The sequence below is a fragment of the Urocitellus parryii genome, chromosome 10 (assembly GCF_045843805.1).
Source record: "Urocitellus parryii isolate mUroPar1 chromosome 10, mUroPar1.hap1, whole genome shotgun sequence".
In the NCBI taxonomy this organism is placed as follows: domain Eukaryota; kingdom Metazoa; phylum Chordata; class Mammalia; order Rodentia; family Sciuridae; genus Urocitellus; species Urocitellus parryii.
Window position 1 is genome coordinate 93,697,351 of NC_135540.1, and position 25,670 is coordinate 93,723,020.

At 32.0% G+C, this 25,670-nt stretch overlaps 1 protein-coding gene across 1 annotated transcript; it reads left to right on the top strand.

Annotated features, from left to right (window-relative positions):
• Nucleotides 1–607: 607 nt before the first annotated feature.
• LOC113196068 (transmembrane protease serine 11G-like) lies at nucleotides 608–21,022 on the top strand. The gene is made up of 9 exons (XM_026407771.2): nucleotides 608–749; nucleotides 1,532–1,650; nucleotides 4,600–4,667; nucleotides 5,294–5,454; nucleotides 13,293–13,331; nucleotides 14,219–14,390; nucleotides 15,396–15,655; nucleotides 18,786–18,928; nucleotides 20,861–21,022. Exons 1-9 carry the CDS (start codon nucleotides 608–610, stop codon nucleotides 21,020–21,022), a joined length of 1,266 nt encoding a protein of 421 aa, XP_026263556.1.
• The last annotated feature ends 4,648 nt before the right edge of the window (nucleotides 21,023–25,670 follow it).

Below are 25,670 nucleotides of genomic sequence, written 5' to 3' on the forward strand. Positions count from 1 at the left end.
GTTAACATTATTGACTTGTTTGTTCATAATAAGAGTAACTTTTTCTTGGTTTTTCTAGTTATTTTTTCTTCTATTTTATTTTCTTAAATCTCCTTTATTTTAGATGTTCTTCACATGCATCATAGATTGTACCTCCTACAAATGGGAGCCATAGGTTTAAGTATAAAGGTATGAAACAAAGCTCTAACAGCCCAATATTTCTGGCTTTGTCAATATTTAACTAGGTTTCAGTAATCTCTGTACTTCTGTCTGTTTATGGTAGAATTAGAAGAGTGACTGAGATGCTTTTGTGCCCTGAGGTTCATTATGATCTGAAGCATATGAGCCAAATATATGATATTAGTTTGTTAACAAAAATACTAAAATTCAGAACATCTAGTATCATGCACCAGAAAGTATGTAAAATAACAGTTCATTGTAGTATAATGCTAACTTTCTAAAGTCAAAATATAAAGTTAAATGCCAATTCAACTTTACATAGAATTTTTTTCCAGTAGTCTACAGAATAACGCATCCAAATGTTAACAAATATAATATGAACCAAGAATTCCAGAAAACAATATTCTACACCAAAAAGAATAATCATAAAGTCCTATTTGTTTTTAATATGTATATCTTTCTCAAAAGACCAGGGATACTGAGTGGAAGAAGAAGTTCATTGAAACCATGGGTGATTGTCATTATTATCACAACTGTCGTATTAGCTCTGGCAATAATTGTTGGTCTCCTTGTTTATTTTTTGGCATATGGTAAGTATCTATCCATTTGTATTATTTTGGAAATCTGATGATCTATTTTACAACCTTAATATTTTCTAATATTTCAGAATGAAATTTGCATTTGAATAATTTTACATACATTTGGGAAATAATAATCCTTAATGCATAAAAATTATTTCCAGCACTTAAAATCTAGTGTGGTTCAAACAATATTATATCTCAATGTACATATTTACATGCTGTTACTTTATGGTACAATAATATACAACATGCTGGGAGAAAAAATGTTTTAGTAGAAATTTTAGTAGCTGAAGCTGGGTACTTTAAAAAGAGGCTATTTTGGCTCACTATTCTGAAGGCTAGATTGGGTGAGTGTACCTGGTAAGAGACCCTTGGTCACATAACAACATAGTGGACAGCATTGGAGTACATATAAGAGGTGAGTAGTGCCTGCAGAAGAGATTATGGAGCAAGAGAGAAAGCAAGAAACCAGGGTGGGTGGCCAGTCTTGATCCTTTGTAACAACCCACTTTCACAAGAATTAATCCACTCCTCTGAAAATTAACCCATTATTCAAGACCAGAATTAATCTCTTCTCAAGAGCAGTCATGACCCAATTGCCTCCTACTAAGCCCACCTTTTACAGGTCTCCCATGCTTCAATACTGCTACTTTGAGGATAAGATTTCCAGCATAGGAATTTATGGGAGATAAATCATATCCCCCATATTTTTTGTTTTCATTCCCTATATTTATGTGTATACAACTCAAATACACTAGACATAAGTATTTTGTTTTTATTTTTACTTCCAGATCAGAAGTTTCAATATTACCAGGCCTCCTTCCGGATTCCCAATATTGAATACAGTCCCGATTTTTCTGTAGAACACTCAAAAATTAGGACCAACCTGAAAAATAAAATCAATAATGAGGTAAGTCTGAGCTTTCCTGGCATCATTGCTACCCTGAAATTTTCATTGTTGTGGTGGTGGGGTGGAAAACAGGGCAGAGTACAGAATATTTTGTTAGAGAAAGTAATACATTGAATGGGAGATGGTCCAAAATTTAAGTCAGAAAAATCTAGATTTATGTCCCAATTTTTTGATAGCAAGAGGCAAATTGAGAGTGTTTAATTGAGTTGCCGATTAAAATATTCAATACCCAGTTAAATTTCAGGACCTCCTAAAAATATCTTAATGTAGTATTTGAAAGATACTTGTAGTTTAAAAATCATTCCTTGTTTATCTGAAATTCAAATTTAACTTTATTTTTATTTCCCAATTCAAGCAACTCTAACCAATTTTATCTCAGGAAGTCTAGAAAAAAATACATTGAACAAAAGATAATTGCACTGAGAGATTAAAACACATAAGTCCAACAGAAAAATGAATAGTTGGAATATAAAACATATTATGAGTCACCTAAAAACAACTGAATCATTTAAACACAAACAACATTACCACACACCATTTATTAAGACACTCTGTAGATGACCCCGATGCCCTTGCTATTAGGCAATGTACCTCGAACACCTACTCTGGAAAATATACCACAGAAACACACCAAACAGCTCTTTCCCTGAAGATTTTAGCTATATCCACAGGCTTTACTGAACTCAGCATTGATAAGAGATGGAAGATCATTCCTGCCTTATTTAAAATATTTCTTCACTCATTTCACAGTCAGAAGTAGAAGCTGATGAAATGAGTTGAACAATGTAATTCAGTAAGATGGGAATGTCTTTTCAAAACCAAATCCTAAAAAATTTTGATTGGAGAAGAAAAAAAAAGCAGGATAGCATTTGTAATATTTTTATACATGAAACTATATATTGAACCCAAATCCATGGAGTCAGAAACATCTAGATTTACATTACAATCTTATCCTGTTACCCTAACAACTTTTAAAAAAGTGATTTGACTCCTCAAAGTTTCAACTCTAAACTGGAGATAAAGTCACCCACCTCTCAAAGAGTTTTCTAAGGATAAATAGATACATTTAATAAAAATCACAAAATGTCTTAATAAATGTTACCATCTCACAAAAATTTGACATCCCTTTTCTAGAGCACTTAACACCTTACAGTCATATTATTATTGATTATGCCTGTGCCCCCTCTGGACTTGTGAATTCATTCAGGCTGGGGCTGTCTCCTTCTAGTATTTCTGGTGCCTCTCAGTACCTGTCATATGGTACGATTTCATCAAGGGGATAACTAATAACTAAATGACCAATTCATTATTATTTGTCCTGCCTCCTAAAGTATAAGTGGAGATAATATAGAAAGGGAAGTGCAATAATTCAGACCAGAAGTCAGAAAATGTTTTCGTAAAATGCAAGATAATAAATATTTTTGGCTTTGCAATTATATAGTCTTTGTGTAATTACAGATGTCATTGTAGTGTGAAAGCAGTCACAGAAAATACATAAGAAATCTTTATTATGAACACTGGAAAAATTTGAACTTTGTATAAGTGTTGAATGTCAGAAAATATTATTCTTCTTCTGAATTTTTTTCAACTATTAAAAAAATGTGAAGACCATTCTTAGACCACGGGGGAAAAAAGCAATGGAAGGACATATTTGACCTTTGATTATAGTTTACTGACTCCTGATTTACAGTATAAGTTATAGCTACAGTAAATATTTTCCTAAAATAAATGATTAAAACAAATACCTAAACTGAATTTTATATATTTCTTCTGAAGTTCAATAATGTAGACAATATTCTATGTAACAGTATATAGCAATAATATGTATATATGTTAAATATGGAAGTGCATATTCCAAAAACATAAATAATAGTTTCTTTAGACTGTGGTTTACAAGTGGTATTATTGCTTTTATTATAGTTTTATATATTGATTACTTTATAAATATTTTTATAATGCATATGTATTAGTTTTGTTATATAAACTACATGTGTATATATAAAACTGTTTACTTAAAAAAGTTTCCCCTCATGGTCAAAAAGAAAATACATGGCCATTTGTTTTTTAATGAATATTGATTTCTTAATAAACTTCTTACCAACCTGTCCAGTATGATATCACACAACATTTCTCTATGAAAATTACAAATATTAAATTAGATGAGTGGAAAGCACACTTTTTTGACACACAGTCCGTTTCACAACTTTGCAACTCTTTTCTGATTTGTACAATTAGCTATTCAAACTTGGGTTCACATAATGTTTGGCATATGATCAGTTGTTTTCTTGAGAAGCCGGCTCAATGAGCCAAAGGTAATACACAGGCTTGTAAGACCACAGGTACTATACAAGCTACAATTTTATGAGGGCATCACAGAGAAATTACCTCATGAGTAAATCTAAAATAACACACAAGTGGCATTCATAGTCTTATCTAAGTAATCACTTCATGCATTTCTCATGCTAAATAATTGATTTTTGAGAAATGTCCAATACCTATATGTTTTCCTCCCCTCCTCATTTACCACAGAATCCAAATTTGACCTAAATTATTTCACTAAAACCTAAAACCTGATCCTTCAATCACATCTACAAGACTGATAACTGAGTTTGAATAATATTGACTGATGAGCAGGTAATGAGTCCATATATATCAAGTTTTCAAAGCTACTCATTCTCTGCACCTCCAAGGCCTTGTATATGTTATAATGATTGTTGAAATACTTAACTCTATTTTGATCATCTTTGAACATATGGAAAGTTGTTCAAATATCCATATCCCATTACAGGGATGATTTTATGAAAACAAGATTATGCCCAAATGAGCTCTTTTTTGAAGTAAATAATATTTGAATCACAGTAGACTTTAAATAAGCATTTTTGTGATGTTTTAAAATGCTTCAAATTCATATTTAACACAATTGTATTCTGATTTTTGTTCTTTCCTCAGATAGATAAAATATTTCAAACTTCCAATTTAAAGCATCATTACATCAAGTCTCATGCTGTCAACTTTAGGTAATTACAAATAATTAATTTGTATGATGGAAAAGGCAATTTTGAGTTATCACATTTCTTACATTATTTTCTTTGTGGACAAGACCTAAAGATCTCAGAAACCCAAGAGAAAAACTAGCATAGTATTATTAAATTGTTATTCTTCATATACAATGTATTTATAGTGGGAGTGTTTCTTGAATAATTATGAAATATATTCTATTGGTTGTCCTTTTGAGACTTTAGCATTTTAATTGAAGACTCTGAAAATCATTAAGTACTTCTCTCATTTTACTGATTTTTTTTTACAATAAGCAACTATCATATTTTTTATAAACATGAGTGTATATTCACATGTATAAGATACACATACAAAATTAGTTGATTTAACAAGCATTTTTTATTTGTTTACCAGGAAAAAGTTTAGAAGTTTTAGAAACTCTCCTCTCCCTGAATGTCATCAAGTTTTCTAAGCAAGGAATAATACAGGAATTGACATCTGTTTAATATAGAAAGTAGAAAAATCACAACAATAAAATGCCTAGAATATTCATGTTGTACTTTCTTAAAGATATTTAAGTATAAATGTAGGACATAATAATTACTATGACTATGACCTCACTCATTCTGATGTCTTTGTTTTTCAGGCCAAGTGATAAGGGTTTGAAAGTGGATGTACTGCTTAAATTTCAGTTTACTTCTAACAGTGCAGACACTATAAAAAGGCAGGCTGATGACATTTTACACAGGATGTTGAACTCAAATGAGAGCTTCTTGAAGAAAGACCCTTCATTACCTTATCTTAGAGGCAAGAAATATTGCTTTTTTTTTCTTCTCTTAATGATTTTAACAATCTGCTCATTAACAGAGAAATTATCTTTATTTCACCATAAAATAAAACCACTTTCACTTAAGGATCTTAGTGACTTGATAATAAAGAAATCTCCACACAACACCAAAGATTATCTTCCTTCTTCTAGTCTGGAAATAAATATAAAAAAGAATGGTGTGATGATACAATGATACTTATTCCCTTTTAAATAATGTTAGTGAAATTCTTTGGAGTAAGCATGCATGGGGTACAAACCTACATTCTGCTTTTGATACAGTAATCTGTTAAGACTGGCTGTTTTCCAATGCTTTCTCTAATCTGAATCCATAATTTAAGAGTGATGTAGACACATGAACTACAATATATGGAAAATGAACATGATATAGGCTCAAGTAGAAAAAAAACCTGACAATTTTAGATTACCTTATCACATTCTTCCTATATCACACAGGATAGGATTAGGTCATGGAGTTGGCAGGAGAAAAGAGATGCCAGACACTGATAGGCCCTGTCTCAAGCATAAATATGCTATCTCACTTTAGACACAGACATAAAAAGCTGGTTGATAAATGTTTGGGGTATGAGATTCAACAAAGTTCATTATAATTTGCAGATGGTTGCTAGCCTATGAATTATCTTCAAAGTTGTCATATTTTACCAGAACTTATTTAAGTTATAAAACAAGATTAGAAGTCTGATAGAAAATTACAAGCTACCAATAAATCTTCCTTCTGTACTTTTTCCCGAAACTGTTTCAGAGGGTTAGAGCCCTTACGTTAATAAGGGAGAAAATTACATTACATATTTGGTCAAAGTCAGAATGAAGAAAAAAATATCTTGAAGATAAGAACTTGAGGTCTCTGTAATGCCCAACATCTAGTTCTATTAGTCATGCAGCTAAAACATAGTGGACTCTCAATCTATGCACTGAACTTTAGACAGCAGAGATAAGACTTCCTCAAGGAAAGATTTTGTTGAGAAGATGCAGGTATGTGTGAAAAAGTAACTTTACTTTTAAGAACTTTAATTTTGATGTTGAGCTCCTGTTAAGTCCAATGTTAGAAACATAAATTCCTCATTTCTGAATCTACCCCCACCCCTAGGATATTATGGGGATCTAGGCCCTTCACAATGTTGCTGGATGAGGGTTAGGGGGTTTAGGTCACAGTTATTGGTTCATGCAGGCATCTACTGATCTCTTTACTGCCATATCCTCAGTTGCTTATCTAAACAAGTTGTTAGACATCCACATTCCCATCAAAAGCCCCTCAGAATAGTAATTCTTCCTAATACTTCTATGCTTCACAAGGATGCTTGGCAATTTGGATTGTATGTTTTTGTTTCATCTCTTTGCAAAAGCCTATACTTCCTTGAATGTAGGAACTATGACTTCTGTAGTCATAAGACCATCCCAAAATTAGAATAACATTCCACATAGGGTACGAACTCAGTATTTGTAAAATGTTTGATTTTTAACTCTGTTAATTAACACAGTCCCTTGAAAGTGGGCAAGAAAAAAAAAGGAGTCTTTTAAAATTAGTAATGTAAAGAACATGAGTAATCTGAAATCATTCCTTTTTCCACAGTCTTAGAAATGTATTAAAAAAACAAGTGAGTTATTTATACTTTAATATTTTTTTACACAAAGTTGAGTTTTATTAAGTAAAGATATATCATTTAAATATATTTCATTCCTTGGTATTCTTGGTGGATTGGTTCCAGTACCCTCCACCAGATACCAAAATCTGGAAATGCTTTAGTCCTTTATATAAAATACAGTAGTATTTGCATATAACCTATGCATAAAGTTCCCTATGGTTTAAATTCTCTCTAGGTTGCTTATAATACCTAATACCCTGTAAATTGTATGTAAATAATTGTTATACTATATTTTCTAGGGAATAATGACAAGAAAAAAGTCTGTATGTGTTCAGTACAGACACATTTTTTTTCTGCGTATTTTTTATTTTCCATTACTTGAATCTGCAGATGTGAAACCTGCAGGTGTAAAGGGCCTACTGCATATAGTATAGAGAAACAAATGCATGAAATGCACTGTAGGAGAGACTGATGGAGAAAAGCACCCTAGATCAGGATTCAGAAGACCTGTATCCCCATGGTAAATCAATAGTAGGTTAGTTAAGAGAAGTTGATGAAACGTCATGTCTCAGTGTCTGCTTTATGAAATGAAGATCATAATAACTATGGAACTAATTCTTTAAGAAGGTGTACAAAAAACTCAGAAAGGTTCTAAGGATAAATAAATTGATTTAATATATTATTTATATATTTTCTCAGGTATCTATTTTTAACAAAAAATTTAGCATATATGCAGTGTTACAGATTTCTCTAGGTATACAAGGGAAAGGATGCAAGGAAATGAAGTAAATTTGTAACGTTTTTTAACAGTTTGTGATTTTTTTTTTTTTTTTTAGTACTGGGGATTGAACTCAGGGGCACTGGATCACTGAGCCACATCCCCAGCCCTATTTTGTAATTTTATTTAGAGACAGGGTCTCACTGAGTTGCTTAGTGCCTCACCATTGATGAGGCTGGCTTTGAACTTTCGATTCTCCTGCCTCAGCCTCCCAAACTGCTGGGATTGATAGTTTATGATTTTAAAGCAATTTGTTCATCTGGACTTCTAAGCTATCTAACTTATGAAGTTACTCGTAGTATTTCTTAATTAATAATGAATATTATTCTCTCATTAAGCTCTTTTATCATATCACCTCGTTTTACTCTTGATATTGGTGATTTCAATCTCTATTTCTTTGATATTTTTCCCAGAAGTTTGTAGATTTTCCTGAATTTTTTGTAACGTGTTTTCTGTGTATCATGATTTTTTCTCTATTTTTTCTGTTTTCAATTTCATTAAGATTTTTATCTGGATTGCTTTTTATCTTTATTATTTCCTTTCTCTTCTTTACTTTAGGTCTATTCTTTTATTTTGCTAGTTTTTTGAAATAGGAATTTAGAATATTAATATCATTATTCATTTCTAATGTATAAAACATTAAGTATTATAAATTTATCTTTCCAAACTGCTTTATCTGCATCCAACAATAATTGGCATGCTTTATTTTCAGATTCATTCTGTTCCCTGTAATTTTTATTTTCTTTGAGTTTTCTTATTGGACCAATGGTCTGTTTTGTAGTGTATTTTAATTTCCAAGCATTTGGAGATTTTCCCATTATTTTTATGGTTTTGATTCCCAGTTTGATTCCATTATGGACAAAGTATTTCAGTACTTTCAAGTATGTTGAGGATTATGACTCAGGATATGTCTACTAGAAGAATATTCCCATGAGTGTTTTAAGTATATTCTTGCTATTGTTGTGCAAAGTATTTTTAAGTTCTATTAGATATTATTGATTGCTAATGTTATTAGTTCTATATCCTTGCAAATTTTCTGTGTAATAATTAATTGTTGAAATTGGGGTATAATGAAGTTCCTATCCATAATTGTGGATTTTTCTATATTTCTTTTCATCTCTTTCAGCTTTTGCTTCATTTATTTGGAAGTTGTGTTGTGTAATTTACAAACATAGATTGTTACATATTCTTGTTATATTTATCCTTCCATTGTTATATAAGTTATCTATTTGTCCTTAGTAATTTCTTTGTTCTGAAGTTCAGAGCAAAGAAATATCAATATCAATAGCAAAATCAAAATCTAATATCAATATCAATTTCAATATCAAAATCTAATATCAATATAGTTATTCCTGCTTTTATAGATTATTGTTATACTGTCTTTTCTCTTTTTATATTCAGTGTATATAGATATGTCTGAAATGAGTTTCTTGTAGATAGCACATAGTTGAGTCATATTTTCCAATTTCTTTCTGCCAATCTGTCTCTTAATTGTAGTGTTTAAACTCTTTGCATATTAAAATGATTATGGATATGTTAGGGCTTAAATCTTTCACTTCATCATTTGTTTTCTGCTTGTACAGTATCTTGCTCCTCAGTTCCTCACTTTTTGCCTCCCTATGGGTGACTGGAACATTTTTTTGCAGTTTCATTTTCATTTACTTATAGACTGCCGCAAGTGTCATCACATACACATGTAACTAACACAGCCTATAAGTATCAACATTGTACCACTTCAAATTAAATGTAAAAACTTCACTTCCATTTGGGTATCTTTACTCTCTCCACTTTTTAAATATACTTTTCCTAAGTATTTCTTCACCATACATTCAACACAACATCAGTTGGTGTTATATCTTTTGTTTGAACCATAAAATATGTTTAAAGAAATTCATGAAGTAAAAAATAGTCTTTTACGTTTATTTGTACAATTATTCATTCTGTGCCTTTCCTTTCTGAAAGTTTTAACCTTCTTCGGTTATAATTTGTTTTTCTGCTTGGACAGCTTTTCTTAGTCATATTTAAGAGTAGATCTGTTAGAAACATATTACTTCAGTTTCTGTTCATCTAGGAATATATTTATTTCCTCTCCATTCCTTAAGGATATTTTCACTTGATATAGGACTTAGGGATGATAGTTGTTTCTTTTCAGAACTTGAAAAATAGTATGCAATATTTTTTGCCTCCATGACTTCAGATAAGAAAACCACTGTCATTTAATATAATGTACCTTCATACATAATGTATCATTTTTCTGTTTTTAAGACTTTTTTCTTTGTCTTTAGTTTTTAGTAATTTAATTATAATGGATATTGAGGTAAATTTCTTTGAATTTATCTTCTTTGGTATTTTCTCAGCTTCTTCAATCTGCAAAGCTCTGTATTTCACCAAATTTGAAGAATTTTCAACCATTTTTAAAAAATTACTATTTAAGTCCCATATTCTTCCTCCACTTTTTCTAGTTATCTGATTACATAACTCCTAGATTTTTTTATTATTATCCCACCTATCCCAGAAGTTTTGTTCATTTCATTCTGGTTTATTTTTGCTCTGCTCTTCACACTGAGTACATTCTACTGACTTGATTTCAGGTTCACTGATTCTAGTCTCTATTATTTTCTCTATATTGTTGGCATAATCCACCAAACTGTTTGGTTATTACTGTTATTGTTGTTATCAGTATTATTATCATGGTTATTATATTTCTCAGTCCTATAATTTTCCATGGTTATTTATTACTTGTATTGCTTTGTTGATAGTTTCTATTTTCATTTGTTTCAAGATAATTTATACTTGATTTCTGAATGAATTTTTAGCAGCTCTTTAAAATCCATATCATATACTTCTAACATCTTATTTGACTCAAAATTAGCATTGGTAGTTGTCTTATTCACATTATACTTTTTTCTGTTGTAGGGTATGGAAAGTAAATTTTTTATATCCTGAATATTTTAATTATTATTTTAGGAGACCCTTAATCCTATTTAATTCTTCCATTTTACCAGTCAATCTACTTAGGTGAGGAGTACAGATTCTTACCTATTTTTGTTATTTCAGTGACAGTTCAGTTTTCAGATCTTTGCAGGGCTACCCTGTTATGCTGGGGCTTCCTCTAAATCACTGTTGTCAGTGCCATCTGTGAGAGTAGAATATGCTTTTCTTGGCTACCTGAATCAGTACGCTTCCCTCTATGGAGGCTGAACTGGACTGAGTCTCCTTACGCCAGTGGGTGGATGCAGGTATCTGCTGACATTGTCTCTGTGGGTACTTCAGTTTGCCTGCCAGTGGCTTGGTTTTAACATAGGATTGGAATGGTGAAGGTTTTCATTACTGTTTCTAGAAGAATTAACTGCCAGGCTTAAATTGTAACGTAAGATCTCTGTTGTCTTTACCTCTTCCCATTATTTTGGATAGAGAGAATAGAGTATTCTCGGGATATTTTATCTATGCTTGTTAATAATGACAGATTGTAGGTCTTTCTGGTCCCCAGTCTAGGCTATATTTAAAACAAAAGGAGAACCAAAATATTCCACCATTTGTCCTTCCTCAAATTTTGAAGACTTTATACTTTTTATCCTAGCTTACTGATATCTAACAAAGAATTTTCAGAATATAGTTGTCTCTCAGTAGCAATTCCCTTACATAAAGTGGCTTAGTGTTTGCATATAACCTACCCAATCCTCAAATGTATTTTAACTCATATCTAGATTACTTATAATACCTAATACACAGCAAATACTGTGCAAATACTTGTTATACTTTATTATTTAGGTAAGGATGACAGGAAACAACGTATATGTTATAATAACAACTTTTTCAAATATTTTTGATCCAAAGTTGGTTGAATTTACAGATACACAACCCACAAATACAGAATGCCAATGGCAATTATATTTATAGAAAAGTAGGGAAAAGTTGGTTTATACAATCTTATTCTAGAACTGAAGCTGTTCAATTTTTCATTCTGAAAAGGGTGTACATCTACTATATAATGTTCATACATAAGATGTAGCCCTTTCATAGAAGTTGATCAAAAATTTATGAATGCACAGCAATGAATTTAGGGTTAAATTAAAATTATTTGTGAACTAATCATAACCCCACCACTCTAGTGCATAGGACTCAGTAAATTAGTAGTTGTTGTTATTGTTCATTTATTCACTTAGCAAGTATGTATTGGAAGTCTATTTGATGCAGGAACAGAAGTTTCTGTCCTCATACAACTAATATTCTAATTGCAGTAAGAAAGATAAGGACCAAAAAAGTAATTAAATAAACAAGGTAATTTCAAACACTGAAACCCCATGCAGAGAGCAGAAAATAGGAGACTATGTTAGATTTGGTTGTCATGGAAAGTCTCTCTGAGGAGGGGATTTTTAAGTTGTGATATGATTGACAACCATAAAAAGACCAAGGGAAAACATTTCTGATGAAGGGGTCATCATGAAGAAAAATTGAAGGTAATGACAACCTTCACACAGTCAAGAAACAGAAATGCCAAGGTGGCCACTGAGTAATGGCTCAGATCAAGAGCTATTCAGAATGACATCAAGAACATAAATGGTGACCATGTCACATAGTCTAGGAAGGAAGGCTGTGTTTATTCTAAAGGCTAGGGAAGCCATGAGGGAATTGTTACCATTATTGGCAAAATCTAACCTCAAGACTTACTCAGACTCCCTAAGCATAGTCCTTTCAGATGATCTTAATGTTCCTCTTTAGAGTCTGACCTATATTAAAGACTTACTCCTTTGTAGGCTCACCAAAAGTCTAGCCCAGCTTTCGTCTTAACACAGTATGGGTTTGAATTCTCATTATACTGGTCGGCATAAGGAACAATAAAAGTAACTTGGGGAAACAGTCATAGATTGTATTCTTTCTCTGTTTTACTTTATGAACAATAGGACTAACAAGGTAACATGTTTTGAGGATTTATTAGAATACTGGTGAATTTGGATTCCATAGGGAGTACACAATACCTTTATTTTGCTTCTTTGGACCAAACTTAGATATCAGGCTTCAAGGATGCTTTAAATAGCTTTACTATAACCCAACCATGCAAATGAAGATAGAAAGAAATGGTCTCTAGATATATAAGAGTAAGCATGTGACATTGGTCTTACACCTTGTTTAACTTCTGTTTTTATAAGTTAGTATGGTGTTAATTAAGTCAATGGAATTCTCCTTCATGAAAAACAATATCCTACTCTATGCCCATGATTTTATAGTCATGAGCCAGGATGTTCCACATGTGTCAGAAGAATTTAATTTACATGTAGGTCACTTGTTTTGGTAGAATTTTATTCTACTAAATTTAAATTAAGAATTTCCTGACTAATGCAGTTCTTCCCAGTTAGCAAAATTCATGTTAAGTATGCATAGTGTTTTAAATTAAAACAGTTCCATCACCAAGCAATGAATTTGGTTTTTTTTTCAGAAATGAATGGAGCACAAGCAGAACATATTCTGAACAGTTGTAAGTTCAAAAAATTCATGGAGATTTTTATAAATCAAAGAACAAAGCACAACATTCTTAGCCTTTCTGTATTTCCATGTTTACAGTTTCTCAAATGTATATATTATCTCTAAATTGATATGTAATTTGATTATATTCAAGGGAAACAATTACTACTAATAGTTTGGGAATTGTTCTTTGACAATATTTTCTCTTCTCCCAAGAAAATTTCACTATGACTTCCTTAACAATTTCCTTGTATTTTTTCTTTTTTTAATAATATATTTTCAACCTTTCTTTTTTTATTCTTTTTTTGTTGTTTATTTATTTTTATGTGGTGTTGAGGATCGAACCCAGTGTCTCACACGTTCAAGGCAAACACTCTATTGCTGAGCTACAACCCCAGCCCCAATTTTCTTGTATTTTTTCATATTTATTTTTATTTGGCTCCCTTTCTTAGAGTAGAAATTTTTGCTTAACGTTGTTAAATTATATCCACCAACTTTTATATAGAAGCTTAAATTTATGCTATAGTAGTGTATTTTAAAGTATTTCAAGAGCACAATTGTTTTTCTGCAATAAATAACACTCAAATATATCCAATATCACTGAGATAAATTGTTACACATTAAGAACATGATCCAGGAAAATATGAAAAAAAAAAATTTAAGGGAAATTGCTTTAAAAACATAAAATCTGGTATTAAGTAATTATTAAACTGTTATTAATTATTCAAAATAGGAACATCCCACTTTCAATGTAAATAATTATTATTATATGTAATGTTAATGTCAATGAAATTTTTTAAGGAAAGTCCCATCTAAAAATGTTTCTAACTTTAATTATGTACCAAACATACCTAGACCTGTCTATAACTCTGGAATTAAACATCTTTTTCCTTCTGACAGGTTGTGGGTTAGGGAAGGAGTACCCACCCATGGAAAGAATTGCTAATGGCCAAGTAGCAAATAAAGCTGACTGGCCATGGCAAGCCAGCCTGCAGATAGACGGGGGCCATTTCTGTGGAGCATCTTTGATCAGCGAAGAGTGGCTACTGACAGCTGCTCACTGTTTTGAACTGTAAGTCCTCAATCCATACCACAGGATCACCAAATTCAGCTCTTTTTCTCATTTTCAAAGCCAATAATTCTTATCTTCTTTTCATTTCCTTCATGAACACCCAGTTCCTCCCAATGGCACTTATGATTGCCCACAGGCTTGCAAAGAGTGGCAATTACTAAGGAGTAGCAGAAAATTTATAGACAATCTTCAGCTCCATCCAAAAATATATTCTCTAGTGATCTCAATTTTAACAAGGAACAAGCCAACACTGGCAAAAATTAAACACTTTCACTAGTTTTCCTGAGATACACTATAGATATTTTAAAGCTCTGTTAATAGTATTTATATCTGATTAACCCAAATGATCATCTTTAGTGCTGTACTTTTATCCATGTATGCTTTTTGAAGTTTTAACATCTGAGACCATTGGAGATAATGAAGATATACAGTAACCATAGTGAAACTCACATAAATGGGAACATATTCTGGTTAAAATGCTAAATAGAAAGGGAGCAAGAGAAAACAATACATAAAATATATATCTCTAAGATATCTTTCTCAGCCTGACTCAGTTTTTTCCCCCTTTCTCTTTCTCTCCATAGCTATGCATATATTTATATAGCTATACAAGGATACATGAGTACATGTTTGTGTATGTGAAAATATGTAGGCAAATATGTCTTCTATTTATTTATATATATTTTCTTCAATTAATCAGTATTATTTCATAATCAAAATGGCAAAATATGTTTTTTCCTTTAAAAAATATAAACTCCCCTCAAACTCTTGCTCAGGGAGTAATTTAAGCTACCTGATAATGAGGACTGTTGAAATAATCACTAGTTGAAAGTAAAGCTGTTCGAGGAGAGAAGCCTCAAATAAGAAGGTGAGAAGGTTCCACTCAACCATTACCTTTGAAAATGTGCCCTTTTCTCACACTAGTGCCCCATGCCATCCAGAGTCCGGGCAACTCTAGACTATATCATAAATGAACACACTGTGCTCCTTTTAATCTGTGATCAGTTACAAAAACCCCAAACTATGGACGGCAAGTTTTGGAACAACCCTGAATCCTCCACTGATGAGAAGACAGGTGCAGTCAATCATTGTTCACGAAAACTACGCTGCCCACAAGCGTGATGATGACATCGCTGTGGTGAAGCTCTCCACCCCAGTCCTATTTTCTGAAGACGTGCACAGAGTCTGTCTCCCAAATGCTACGTTTGAAGTCTTGCCTAAGAGTAAAGTGTTTGTCACTGGATGGGGAGCATTAAAGGCAAATGGTGAGTATCTCAGTAAAAACAACAAAGCAAAAAATACAAACTTGGACCTAGCTTCCTTTTTCATAAAGATATGAAATAAAACATAAAATCAAAATATCAAGACACCTCATGTCAAATACACCAAAATCAAAACAATTAAAACAGATATGATGGATTTTGAAAACTTCATTACTATTAGTAAAACACAATACCTATATTTATTGTCATTTTTACACACTATTTTGGAAACATGTTGGAACCATCTTTAGCGCTGTACTTTTATCCATGTTTGGATAAAAGTATCCATGTTTGTTCAAAATGAACAAAGCATATCTTCTCACATAATTTTTTTCTTTATTTATCATCTTTCATATGCAGAGATTCTACCATGGCTGCATGATTCCTAAAGTATACAATTTGCAAGCACTGGTATGATAAACTTCAGTCTCATGCAACTAAGCAGAAACAGCCCAAGCAAGGGATCTGAATCGTTGTTCTTTACCAACACAGAGTACTAAATGGGGTTCTTTTGACTCATGTTTCTATACAGCTATTCTTGAGTATGAGACTTCATAATTTTACTTTATTATTAAAGTCTGAAACTACATTTTTATATTTTACTCCACTTAATAACAGACAATAAATTGCAAAAATAATCTTTTAGATCTTGATGAGTCTTCAGTTCCTATGTTTCTTAGCTGAATGTTTTCTTACCTATGGTTTAATCTGCCCTCAGATTACTGATTCTTATTCTAGGCTATTAATAAATTTGAATCTTATTTATATATTACTCCCAGCATAGCTTTGATCTACTAAATTTTTATCAGTTGAGATCTATAGAAACTTACTTCCTTGCAAATGCACTTGACAATTCTAAACTTCAATCCAGGCTGATACACTACTGTCATATCCTGAGAGTTCTTTTCCTCATGTCTGAGGCATTTGCATTGTTCTATAGGAAATGGTGATAAGAAGGAAGAGGAATTAAATCCTTTGAGTTTTAAAGCCATTTGAGTCACAGTAGAAATGGAAAACATCTACCACTTGAGTAGCACCATTACACTTTCTTTACATGTAAAATTAGTAACTCCTCAATACAGAGTTATACTTTGGGAGTAATTTGGTATTTCATTATGAATTCTTTAAAGTCCAATAGTATGCAGGTTAGTGTACCTATTTTTTCTAATAAGTTGCATATTTTCAGATATAGCATTATGAACTTGTGAGACAACAGACTAATGTTAACTGCATACATATACATATTTTATTATGGTTTCTTTCTACATTTTAAAGCTGAGATGGACTATGCGATTTTTTCTCTTTCCTCCTCAAAATTATTCAGTCTTTCTAAATAGAAATCTTCTTACTAGATAGTTTGCAAAACTAAAATTTCTATTTTCTAGATAGTTTCTTCCTTGAGTAGTTGATAATATAGAATGACTTTTTATATTGTTAGGCACTTTAATTGAAATTTTTAAAGTTGAGATTTAAAAATTATAAGCATTTGCAATTTAAAACTAGCATCGTAGACAAATTAGCTAAACTAAAAATTGTTACACAAAAATTACAAGTAGTTGGAATGCAGTTGATTAAACCCTGGGGATATCTAAAATTTTTTAAATGCCATTACAGACAGCAAAATAGTATTAAATATTGCTGAAGCACTTACACAATAAATAGATCAGACTGTGTAAAAAAAACTGTAAAAAGAGCAGTTTGTGATTAAATTCTCTCTCTAGGAGCATTTCAAGCAAAATCAGAGATGAAGAGAAGAGAAAATGTTCAATGACCCTTCCATGCTTAAAGATAATGACTGAGGTAAAGAATTTCACTAGACTCCAGATAATCTTTAAAGAATGTAGAGAAATGGAACTGAATTTTTCAGCAAGCCAGTCAATATTAGGAACGTGTATTTGCAAGTTTCAAAACAGAGAATTGGATTTCTGTATTCAAAAGTTTCTTACAAAAACCCCAGAAATCTAGGTCAACTCTTAGAAGAGCTCTAATTTTCTAACTAACCATCATTAACACTGAAATGCAGCTTCAAGACCATGAGAATTTTATTTACATTACCCTAATATCTACAATTCATTATAATAACTTTCATTTATTGAGAACTGAATGTGGGTAAGGTACCACCAAAACTGATTTTATGTATCATATTTTACTCCCACAATAAACATGAGATAGGTATCATTTTATCCTGTCTACAGGTGAGTACAGAGATGCTTAATAACTTTTCCAAGGTCAAATAGCTCTTAAATTGTGCAAATAGTGTTCAAACTTACATCTGCCAACTTTAAGACCAGGATTCTTAAGCATAGAATTGCCCTGACTCACTGCTCAAATTACTACTCAAATGAATCCCTCATCTTCTCCTTCTTCTTTGAATCTGTTTCAGGGATCTATCTTTATGTGAATTATTAATATAATTTTAAAATAGAAGGTATTAGGTAGGAAAAGGAAAATATAATGGCTAAAACAATATGTATGCAACAAAATAATACATTTAATATTATAATGAATTAACAAGTGTGTAGTTAATGAATAAAACATGATCATTTCTTGTCCTAGAATTAGTTACTTGTTCTAGTATTTGTTCTGAAAAGCAAGTCAAGCTGTTTTCAGAGTAAATATAGTCTTTCTCATGAAACAACAGAATTCCATCAGCACTAAAGTCACTTCCCAGTACTACTGCTTGTTTTTTAAAAAAATCCAATTCTGAAAACATATGTGTCCCTTATAAAGCAATGAAGTAGGTTTCCAGGTAAGTTATGGCAAGCTGTTGCAGATTCTCCCAGCTGGTAAGAAATAGCCTGGTTTTAAATCTAACATCATCTCCCATTTAACTGTATGTTCGGCAAGACTTTTTACCATGTAAGTTTCAGTTCTATCATCTGAAAAAAGCGAATATTTACATGTATCTTAAGTGGTTATTGCAAGGATCAAATAATATCATAGGAGTAAATGTGTCAAACATGGTGTCTACTCATTGAAGGCACCCAAAAAGTGAGCACTGTCATCCAGCTCAGCATCTTACAACTTCAGGACTAGTGCTTTACCACTGGTCTGTATTTTGGAAGACCCAATAATTAGCTTTTGTAAAAACAAAGTGGAAATTCTTCAACTATTTACCTTTTTCCTCATTTAGGTCCCCTTTCAAATACTCTGAGACAAGTTGAAGTAGAGATCATAAGTAATGATATATGTAATCAAGTTAAGGTGTATGGTGGTGCTGTATCATCAGGAATGATATGTGCTGGATTCTTGACAGGAAAACTCGATGCCTGTGAGGTAAGAATAGTCTCAAATCCAAAAAAAAAAAAAAAAAGACTCTGTTGAATAAAGATGATCTTACTAACCACAGACCAATGTCACATCACACAATTCTATGATATTAACTTATAGAGGAGAGGAGAGTGTAAAAAAGAAGGGATGAAAGAATCATAAGACATATACCTCATTTAATACTTTATTAAACAGACCATATAAAATAAAAAGTAATCAGTTGCAAAGTAGAGCTTTGATTAGAGAGAAGTAATACAAACAGATAGTAGAAACTAATCTAGAAAGCATACATTCAGTGTTTCAAGGCAGGTTCATATCCAAGATTTAGGTTATCTAATCACTACTAATAGCAAGCTGCTGTGAGATGAGATCTGCAAATATCTCTGTGGCCAATGAAGTTTGTACCTCACTGGTACCTAAATATTTGACCTTAAGTAATGTACATCCAGATAGAATTACATTATTTAGAAACCAATAAAAATAATGTATTTATGTACATTTATTCCTAATAATGTGCTATCTCATTGATCATATATAAAAACTAAAAGATGCACTTAGCATTTTCCCCAACAAAACATTAATTTTAGGCAATAAGCATAATTTAAGGAGAATGTCAAAGTTTGTTATTTAAAGGACTAAAACCAAATAACTAAAATAATGAAGATTTTACCTACAGTATTTGAAACTAAGTACAACAATTTAGTGATTTTTTTTGAAGACTAACATCCCTTTGAGAATTTGAGTTATATGTGCACATTTCTTCCATGCAAACATGCCACTATTGATCTGCCTTTGACTGTCATGTGAGGGTAATAAACATTCTTTCACTTATCCATTCAAAAAATTTTTGACTTGTAAGGCACTTGGCAGTTGTTGAAGGAAACAAACACCTTAGAAGAATCATAATGCATTTACAATCTAGCACACAAGTAACTTAAACAAAGGAAGAGATGTCAGAATTTGCCTAAATATACCAAAATACAAGGTATTATTAACACTCACTTTACTTCCCAAGAGAGAGAAACAACATGGTGGTCAAAAATAAAACTCAATTATGACTTAGAGAAGAAACATACACATGTATATGAACATACAGATGTTCTTTTTTTTTCGTGAGTTCACTCTGCCTTGCTTTCTTTCACTATTAGCCCAGTAAAATAGCGAGGACCTAAATTAGGAAGTGGGCCAGAGGGAACTAAGAGTCAAGGGTTGTTTTTGGTAGACCAGGATTTTCATACTCTATGCACCAGGTAAAAATGGGATGAAAATAGAAGGGACAGGGACTAAAGACATAAGACTCTAGAACTCCTTGCCTGCTCAAACAGATCATTTTTCTTATTTAAGAAATTTACAATGGACTTTCATATGACAATTTTTTTGGATGAACTGGCCCATTGCTAAAAGATACACTTAACATCCTTTGACTAAACCCTGGTTTAAAGATAACACAGAGAAGTTCTCTTGATTTAGATACTTTACACTGGTTCGTTAGGGGTAGAGATTCCACCTTAGTTTCAAGCAAAATCCTTTCAGTAATAAATAGTGCACATTTGATAACAACATTCCAGACACCTTTCTATTAATTAGTGTGATTAGAACAAAGTGAGACACTAATTCAAAAGTAAGAGATTATATTCCTAACTAATAGAGTTTGGAGTGTCTTCATAGAGAAAGTGACATGTTAGTTGAATTTTTAGGTCATTGCTTATAAAAGAATTGCCTATTTAGATAGTTCTCGTTGTGGTTCCTATTTAGACAGAGAAAAAGGCATTAGCAAAACATTAAGAAATAAATTATCATATTAATAGTAATGGGAAGTATAATAAAATTAGTTTCATATATTTCAGTTCAAATTATTGATTTTATTTAGATGCCAATTGACTCTCATTTCTGGCACCCTTTCATTTATCACAATGACCATATTTTCTTCTTCTTCAGGGTGATTCTGGAGGACCTCTGGTTATTGCACAGGGTAGAAACATCTGGTATCTAATTGGAATAGTAAGCTGGGGAATAGACTGTGGAAAAGAAAACAAGCCTGGACTTTATACCAGAGTGACTCATTATCGGGACTGGATTAAATCTAAAACCAACATCTAATATAACAACTACCTCAACAACTAAACTGCAATTGTCACATGTGGTCTCTAGCAACATGTATTCAGTGTGTGTTGTCTTGTGTATTATCATAAAGTTCAAGATGCAAATAAGTGTGGTCTGATGCCCTTCCCCTTAAAAATGAAGAAAGGATATTCTCAAGTAACCTGAAGTGATTTGCTGACCTTGACTGCAGACCATACTGTTAGCTCCACAAAAATCTGCCATTCCTGAAAAGTGTCTCTGATTATCTCTTGCTCATCTTTCTTTTCCCACAATTCATTTTAGAGTAATCTGGCAGTTTAACCAGATAAGTACAAACTGACAAGGGATTCTCTACTTTTTTCTGACAGAGCATGCTTTACTTTCCTGATGACTCCAAGTTTTTGTCTTCTGCATCAAATAATCCTCAAAAAGAATCTATTGATCCACTGATTAGACAAGATAATTTTAGCTGATGTTGACACAAATGAAAGAGGAAGCACTAGACCTGAAACTAAGACTTAATAAGAGTTGGCACTGCTGTGAGACCATCCCCTTTTGCCCTTAGATGTGCATTTAACTTTTCTTTGAAACTTGGAAATAAATTGATATTTATATTTTCATTCAATGGTGCAGATTTTAATTTTTTTAAAAAATAAACTGAGGTATATATTTAAGCACTGAGTAAATCCTTGGATCAGAGAGCAGGAGAATAGTCACATACTGCCTTTCACTGGATTCTTCTCTAAACTATGTAAAAATACCTTTGATGTTAAGAAATTAAAGGCAAATTTGCTTGGCCTTTTCATTGATTGAAAATGTGAAGATGCAAGAATTTAATAAGAAGCAGCTATTTTCTGCTCTAAAAGGAAGATATGTTCCAATCCTTGTGTAAATTTAATTTTCACTTGTATTTCATTATCTCTTTTTTAAAAAACATGTATTTTTTTTAGTTGTAGGTGGACACAATATCTTTATTTTATTTTTATTTAGTGCTGTGGATTGAACCCAGTGCCTCACTCGAGATAGGTGAGCACTCTACCACTGAGCCACAACCCTATCTCGTTATCTCTTAATTCATTTTATTTAAATGGTTTTATTTTTATTTTTAAATAACTTCAGAACAATTAATAGGCCTGAAGATTTGGAAGTAAATATAATTTGGATATTCATAACTTGCATGGGAAACCAAAATAAAATTATATATTCATAAACAATTTGCTATGAGATTTTGGTAAAGACCTTATTGTATAGTATTTAAATTTAGTTTAAAAATGGCAGGCACTTTTTGAAGAATTGTATTTACAGAAAATATTGAGATAATAAGAAAGCATTTTTGGAATAGCTTAATTTTATGATAAAATTATCATTTTCATATGTATTTAATTGCATATCTTATAGTATTGTATATGACTATAGACTAGTATTAAACAAAATTTAAACTTATTCTGTACATCTAAATCTTTATCCCCTCTTTTTACAATAATTTAGCTAATAATATAACTGTGGTCTAAGGTTTTCTTTGGGGTTTTATATTCAGTAAGAATCTCTCTTACCCCATGAAATATAATATTTCATATTATATTTTATATATGTTAGAATATATTTATGATAATAAACTCAAACTCATCCTCTCTGATCATCAATGTAATATATGTAGGGTTTCTCAGCCTTTGTGGTATTGACATTTTGTCACTTTATTTAGAAGAGGGAAAAAGGCTGCTATGTTTATTATAGAATGCCTAGCAACATTCCTTACCTCTATCAGTAACTGCTGGTAGTACATCACCAAGTTTTAACAACCAAAAATAACTCCTCTAGGGAGCAAGATCATCTTCAGTTAAGAGCCACTACAATAGGTCAATAGTTGTAGGGAAAAAGTCACTATTTAAAATAATGCACTCACAATTTCCAACATGAATTTTAAAATAATTTTATTCTCTTCATTTTTATAATGCTGATGCATTAAAAATGCTAAAATAAAATCTATCATCACTCATATCTATAAAATTCCAAACAAATTAAGATCATTTGGAAACTGAACCTGGTTGCAGAAGCTGGAGAAAAAACACTGAAGGCTGAACTATGATAGAATCTATCTCCCCCACCATCTCTCTCCATCTCTCTGTCTCTCTCTCTCTGTCTCTCTCTCTCTCTCTCTCTCTCTCTGTCTCTCTGTCTCTCTCTCTGTCTCTCTCCTCTCTCTCTCTCTCTCTCTCTCTCTGTCTCTCTGTCTCTCTGTCTCTCTCTCTCTCTCTCTCTCTCTCTCTATATATATATATATATATATATATATATATATAAGTTCACTTCTTGAACTTCTATGTGTTAGGTACTGAGTACTCTAGACATTAAATACACATTGTATATAAAATCAAGTTCCAACTCTCAAGGCCATATGAAGAGGCAAAAGTCTTCTTAACAACTGCTTTTGAAAGTAGGAGACTTATGGAGAATGAGATTAGCCCCACATGGCATGACTGTTTTTTGACTTTCCTCCCTCAAGTGTCCCTGTCAATTAGAAATAAATAAATAAATAAATAGGAACTGTGTGAGTTACAGCAGGCCTGCAGGAATCGCAGGTAAGGCTGAAGTGATCAGAAGCTGGTTTTTCAACCTGCCTTAGAAAAAGATCCCAGAATATTTCCAATTAACAGAACATTACAGAATCAAAAAATGCTTATATTGTTTTTTTTAAATTGATGGAATATTTCTTATAACTCAGGAAGATATATTAGTGGCAATTAAAGAAAAGGATAACAACCATTGGAAGAACATTAGGTGACTTAGTCACACAGATTAAAAACAGCTAATGACATTTTAAGCAAGCAGCCAATACAAACAGGAATTGAATCATACAGTCTGTGAATGTTATTTTATTATAGCTAAGTGCAGAAAATGGGGAAACAGCAGGTCACCAAGACTCACACTAGTGTGCAGGAAGGAGAGTAAAAAACACTTAGACCAAATATACTACTATGCTGCCATCTTCTGGTCCACATTATTTTCAAAACGCAGTTTATTGTAATTTAATTTCAATGTATGTTTCCCAATACAGGGTAGTAGTACAAATAAAAATCTGGCAATCTTTCACCAATATTGTCCTAAGCAAATTGAAACATAAGGTTTTGTATATCCTTTTACATTGTTCTATTACGTTACAAACATAAACAAATATATCTATTCACGTATAAAGGATCTATCCAATTTGTTTCAAAAAAAGATAATTTTATAAATGCACATAATTTTATAAATGCAAATAAGTGTGTGTGTATGTGTGTATGAGAGAGAGAGAGAGAGAGAGAGAGAGAGAGAGAGAGAGAGAGAGAGAGAGAGAGAGATGTGTGTGTAGGCTTTTGTTTCTATCAAAATGGTGGCCTGGAACAGTATATTTGCTCCGTCCTCTAAAATCCCAGATAAATTACAGGAAAAAAAAATGAAGTAAACATAGGATACTGGGTCAGAACTGGAAAAGAGGCTATCCTGAATTGGAGTATATAAGGAGAGAAGGTGGCTGAAATCAAGAGTAGAATAAGAATACAGTTAAGAGAAAAGCTTTTTAAGTTTTTTTTTAATCAAAAACTAGTCTCAGCAATCATAAATTCAGCAAAGTAGCAGGATATAAAATCAATACCCATAAATCAAATGCATTTCTATATATTAGTGATGAATCCTCTGAAAGAGAAATTAGAAAAACTACCCCATTCACAATAATCTAAAAAAAAATAATATACTTGGGAATGAACTTACCAAAAGAGGTGAAAGACCTCTACAGAACACTAAAGAAATAAATTGAAGAAGACCTTAGAAGATGTAAAGATCTCCCATGCTCATGGATAGGTAAAATTAATATTGTCAAAATGGCCATATTCTATACTACAGAGTAATAGTAACAAAAACAGCATGGTATTGGCACCAAAACAGACTGGTAGATCAATGGTACAGAATAGAGGACACAGAGACTAACCCACAAAATTACAATTATCTTTATATTAGACAAAGGTGCAAAAAACCTACATTGGAGAAAAGAGAGCCTCTTCAACAAATGGTGCTGGCAAAACTGGAAATCCATATGCAACAAAATGAAATTAAACCACTATCTCTCACCATTCACAAAATTCAACTTAAAGTGGATCAAGGACCTAGGAATAAAACCAGAGACCCTGCATCTAATAAAAGAGAAATAGGCCCTAATCTCCATCATGTGGTATTAGGCCCCAATTGCCTTAATAAGACTCATATAGCGCAAGAATTAAAATCAAGAATCAATAAATCGGATGGATTCAAACTAAGAATTTTCTTCTCAGTAAAAGAAACAATCTGTGAGGTGAATAGAGAGTCTATATCTTGGGAGCAAATTTTTACCCCTCACATATCAGATAGAGCACTAATCTCTAGGGTATATAAAGAACAAAAAGATAAACAACAAAAAAATAATAATAATCCAATGAATAAATGGGCCGAGGACCTGAACAGACACTTCTCAGAAGAGGATATATAGTAAATCAACAAATATATGAAAAAATGTTCATCATCACTAGCAATTAGAAAAATGCAAGTCAAAACTACTCTAAGATTCCATTGCACTCCTGTTAGAATGACAGCTATTATGAAAAAAAAAAAAAACAAGTGTTGGCGAGGATGTGGGGGGAAAAGGTACATTCATACA

Bases quoted from the DNA above. Each gene is read 5' to 3' on its own strand.
- LOC113196068 (XM_026407771.2), top strand. From the start codon at position 608: ATGTATATCTTTCTCAAAAGACCAGGGATACTGAGTGGAAGAAGAAGT. The intron at 14,391-15,395 runs GTAAGTCCTCAA...ATCTGTGATCAG, and splicing joins GCTGCTCACTGTTTTGAACT to TTACAAAAACCCCAAACTAT. The intron at 18,929-20,860 runs GTAAGAATAGTC...CTTCTTCTTCAG, and splicing joins GAAAACTCGATGCCTGTGAG to GGTGATTCTGGAGGACCTCT.